The sequence below is a fragment of the Panulirus ornatus genome, chromosome 28 (assembly GCF_036320965.1).
Source record: "Panulirus ornatus isolate Po-2019 chromosome 28, ASM3632096v1, whole genome shotgun sequence".
In the NCBI taxonomy this organism is placed as follows: domain Eukaryota; kingdom Metazoa; phylum Arthropoda; class Malacostraca; order Decapoda; family Palinuridae; genus Panulirus; species Panulirus ornatus.
The window spans coordinates 13,396,725-13,401,849 of NC_092251.1; the positions used below are offsets into that span (position 1 = coordinate 13,396,725).

At 41.8% G+C, this 5,125-nt stretch overlaps 1 protein-coding gene across 1 annotated transcript; it reads left to right on the plus strand.

The window, feature by feature from the left end:
* The first annotated feature begins 4,187 nt into the window (after positions 1-4,187).
* LOC139757726 (uncharacterized) lies at positions 4,188-4,895 on the plus strand. The gene is made up of 2 exons (XM_071678477.1): positions 4,188-4,229; positions 4,331-4,895. Exons 1-2 carry the CDS (start codon positions 4,218-4,220, stop codon positions 4,673-4,675), a joined length of 357 nt encoding a protein of 118 aa, XP_071534578.1. The 5' UTR covers positions 4,188-4,217; the 3' UTR covers positions 4,676-4,895.
* Positions 4,896-5,125: the final 230 nt, after the last annotated feature.

The following is a 5,125-nucleotide window of genomic DNA, read 5'->3' on the forward strand; positions in this document are numbered from 1 at the left end:
AACCAACATTCACTGACAACCAATCACTTTCCTCTCTTCCTACACGTACACATGCCTTACATCCTCGATAAAAACTTTTCACTGCTTCCAGCAACTTGCCTCCCACACCATATACTCTTAATTCCTTCCACACAGAGCATCTCTATCAACTCTGTCATATGCCTACTCCAGATCCATAAATGCTACATACAAATCCATTTGTTTTTCTAAGTATTTCTCACATACATTCTTCAAAGCAAACACCTTATCCACATATCCTCTACCACTTTTGAAACCACACTGCTCTTCCCCAATTTGATGTTCTGTACATGCCTTCACCCTCTCAATCAATACCCTCCCATGTAATTTCCAAGGAATACTCAACAAACTTATTTCTGTAATTTGGACATTCACCTTTATCCTCTTTGCTTTTGTACAATGGCATTATGCATGCATTCCGCCAATCCTCAGGCACTTCACCATGAGCCATACATGCAGTGAATATCCTCACCAACCAGTCAACAACACAGTCACCCCCTTTTTTGATAGATTTCACTGCAATACTATCCAAACCCGCCGCCTTGCCGTTTTTCATCTTCTGCAAAGCTTTCACTACCTCTTCTCTGATTACCTCCTCATTAATCCCCTTTCACCGATGTTCCCATGTGTTCTCTTGTCTTACGCATAATGATAATATTGATAATAATAATAATGATAATAATAATAATTGTAATAGAATTAATAATAGTGGTAATAATAATAATAATGATAAGAATAATAATAATAATAATTTCTTTTTTTCTTTTAAACTATTCGCCATTTCCCGCGTTAGCGAGGTAGCGCTAAGAACAGAGGACTGGGCCTTTTTTGGAATATCCTCAACTGGCCCCCTCTGTTCCTTCTTTTGGAAAATTTAAAAAAAAAAAAACGAGAGGGGAGGATTTCCAGCCCCCCGCTCCCTCCCCTTTTAGTCGCCTTCTACGACACGCAGGGAATACGTGGGAAGTATTCTTAATCCCCTATCCCCAGGGATTAATAATAATAATAATAATAATAATAATAATAATAATAATAATAATGATGATAATACTAATAATAAAAATAATAATAATGATAATTATAATAATAATCGTAATAATGATAATGATAACAATATCATTGATAATAACAACGACAACAAACAACAACAACAACAACAACAACAACAATACAGGTACGGGTAAGGTGGTCTGAAAACAAGTGGTACGAGGATGGAGGGTGAAGTTTCTCGAGTAGGTGTTCAGAACAGCAGCGTCTTGGTAACTAGAGGCGGCGTACGAAATGGAGCGTCTAGGTTTATACAAGTGGGAGATTATGAACACGATCACATCAAAACACAAACCACATCTATAACAAGAGAATGACGAAGACAGTGATAGCGTGAAGTGAGAAGTAAAGACCGGATCGTTAACATAGAGTAAGTTTTGACTAGAGATAAAGGAGACTGTGATGAACTTCCTTAGATTGAAGTTAGTCATCAACCTGCTGTTCGTATGTGGCTCATATAAAGGAGGAACAGCTGTCACGGCAGGAACCACACCAGGAGAGAACTATATATATATATATATATATATATATATATATATATATATATATATTATCCCTGGGGATAGGGGAGAAAGAATACTTCCCACGTATTCCCTGCGTGTCGTAGAAGGCGACTAAAAGGGGAGGGAGCGGGGGGCTGGAAATCCTCCCCTCTCAATTTTTTTAAATTTTCCAAAAGAAGGAACAGAGAAGGGGGCAGGTGAGGATATTCCCTCAGTGGCCCAGTTCTCTGTTCTTAACGCTACCTCGCTAACGCGGGAAATGGCGAATAGTTTGAAAAAAAAAAAAAAAAAATATAATATATATATATATTATATATATATATATATATATATATATATATATATCCTTCCTTCTTTTGGAAAAAAAAAAAAACGAGAGGGGAGGATTTCCAGCCCCCGCTCCCTTCCCTTTTAGTCGCCTTCTACGACACGCAGGGAATACGTGGGAAGTATTCTTTCTCCCCTATCCCCAGGGATAATATATATATATATATAATAATAAATATAATATATATATATATATATATATATATATATATATATATCAAATAAGAGGTTCTGAAATGAACAACGGGAACAATTCATCCTTGGGAAGAAAATGCGAAGGAAAAACATTGCACAGGTACCTCAGGATCAGCGCCCACCGAGGGTTATAGTGGACGGTCATGTGGATTGGTTGTGGCGCTCCACCCGGGTCCTCAAGGACCAGAGGGCCTAGGGCCACTCGTAAGGACGTTCCCCTTCTGGGAAATCACACGGAGCGTTGCAGCAGGAGAAAAATACGAAAACACATCTGTACGAGGGCTTACGACGATCTCTTGTTGAAAGGCATGGCTAGCGCGTAGTGCTCATAGCGGGGAAATGTAGAGTTACGAAGAACGAGTCATGCAAGTTACTTGTTGTCAAGAGTTATAGGTGAGATATAGAGAGATTCTATGTTTGTAGACTGAATGGCAGTAGTCTACATGTGGGCGATGCTGAAAGTAAAGACAACTAATCAGTCTAAAAAAGGTGAAATTTGACTGTCACTGAAGTGCTGGCTCACTGCGCATCAGTCACTGACCCTCCCAATACCCAGGCGGGTATTGCCGGTAAATTGACCTATTGCCTACTATCTAGAGAGAGAGAGAGAGAGAGAGAGAGAGAGAGAGAGAGAGAGAGAGAGAGAGAGAGAGAGAGAGAGAGAGAGAGAGAGAGAGAGAGAGAGCGGAAATTATGTAAAGAGAGGCGTTCGTCAACATGCGTTCAACATTTACCATATGACCCATCAAGTCCGATATGGACAACCAGTTCGCCGGTAAATTCGTGCGTGAGAGTGGTGTGCCTCAGACTGAATGCCAGTGTTGATCGTTTCTCTTATTTCAGGCCAATCACCACACCTGATGCAGGTGCTTTCTCTCACGTCTTGCTGCTGTCGTTGTTATTGTATTCCCATACCTTATGTGTCTTCAATCCGCGTTCTCTTCCATCTCTCGTCTATTCCACTTCCATGTCTTTCATCCTCCCTTCTTCAAATCTCTCAACGGATCCACCGAGGCTTTTTGCCTTCCTTCATTTCCACCATCCCCCTCTTCTAATCTTTACTCCATTCCCCTTCCCTTCACCCTGTCTTCATCCACTTTCCCATTATCTGTCACATCCACCTTCCGCTGTTTACAGCTTCGGCCATCCTCACATACCGGGTCGCCAGGGACGGCCGAGGAGCCTTTATACCCTCACCACCAGAAAGAACCTCTCCCTCGCCCGCGCCTTTAATGTTCCATTCAGTCACGCCAATTAGCGTCGTCTGCGTTCCAGAGGCCGACTGCTGTCCCTCTGCCTCGTATCACGGCAGAAAATATCATATCCACCCATTCCTTGAGATCGAGTCACCTGGGGAATGTAAACATCGTTGATATACCAAATTTCGTGAATGTTTTCGGGTTATTTTCAGTAACTAAACTACGTGAAGTATTGGTTGTTATTATGAGGATGGTCAGTGTGCTGACAGGCCAAGAATAAAGGAATAGCCAATAAAATATTGAATTATTGAAGGTGACGCAATAAGGTTACTCACGGTAAAGCAGATGAAGAGTAAGGTGAAAAGTGATGGTTCGTGTATAAACATTGTTAACAAGAATTTCATTTATTTCAGTTATCACAGAAAATTTGATGATGATGCACCTGGTTAGTAAACGACACAAAACAGATATTTTGAGACAACACCGTAAACTGTGCGTAGAATTATTCTAAATGTGTCTTCTGGAATTGTCTTAGGCTATACATAGAGCACTTCCTAAATACACATAATTCTCTTTAAAAACAACGCTACAAAAATACACATCCCAGCAGCTGCTGTACCTGTGCATTATACCAAATTATTGAAGTCACTCCTTTATACCAACATTCTAAACGGCTTTCATACATCAAAAGAAAGATAAGCACCAATGACTCCGGATTGTATCTTACCGCCGCATCGCTTGGCGAGTTCACCAAGACACAATAACGGTCATGACATAATGAGTGTAAAAAGTATCTCGTATGGGTAACAGTATCACAAAAACCTAAGGCCAGAATCCCCTCCGGCACATAGCTCAAGGTTACTCCCGGGTATATTTGGTGGTGGGGTCGGGCGTGAGGTATCACCTGTGGTTCTGCAGCCCGTGCAACATGAAGGTCCTGGTGAGTACTGCTCTCGCGGGTAAACACTTGAAGTTATCTCAGTGACCATAGCTTTGGCTGAACAGAGAGAGGATCCAGTGTTGTGACTTTATGTTTTCCAGCTGCTGGTTGTGTTGGGCGTAGTGGCCCTGGCCTCCGCCCGTCCCTCTGACATCATCGACATTGAGGAGGACCACATGGAGCACGAGCAGGAGGGTCAGGCGGGCAAGGCCGTGGAGGGCGAGTACTCTTGGGTAGCGCCCGACGGCAACGAGTATGTCATCAAGTACGTGGCCGACCATCTTGGTTACCGTATCGTAGAGGACAACGTCGTGCCCAAAGCCCGCTCCCTAGGGGGAGGTGATGAAGAAGCTCAGGAGGAGGAGGAGGAGGAGGAGGAAGAAGAGGACGACTTCGATGATGACGATGATGACGATGATGACGATGACGACGACGATGACAAATAGATTCCTCATTCGCTGATGACGATGATGACGATGATGACGATGACAAATAGATTCCTCATTCGCTGATGACGATGATGACGATGATGACGATGACGACGACGACAAATAGATTCCTCATTCGCCTATCTGTACATACGAGAGTTTAGAGAATATGGAAGGATGTCTTGAAATGAATGAACTATTGAATATTGACTTTTCACAGTAAATATTTTTTTTCAAATTTGTTTCAGTATACCTCTAAGCATCGTTTATGACATCTATATGAACTTGATTACCTGAATTGAAGATACGTAACTCACTTTTCTGTCCATGTATCTTGATCTGAGAGGATGGGATCACAAACTGAACTGAGTGTACAAACTCTGAGCAGGATTTTACCCACCATGTTTAATACAAAGGAATACGAAAGAATTCAAACAATAACAGAAAATTGGGTTCTTTCGAGGTTGT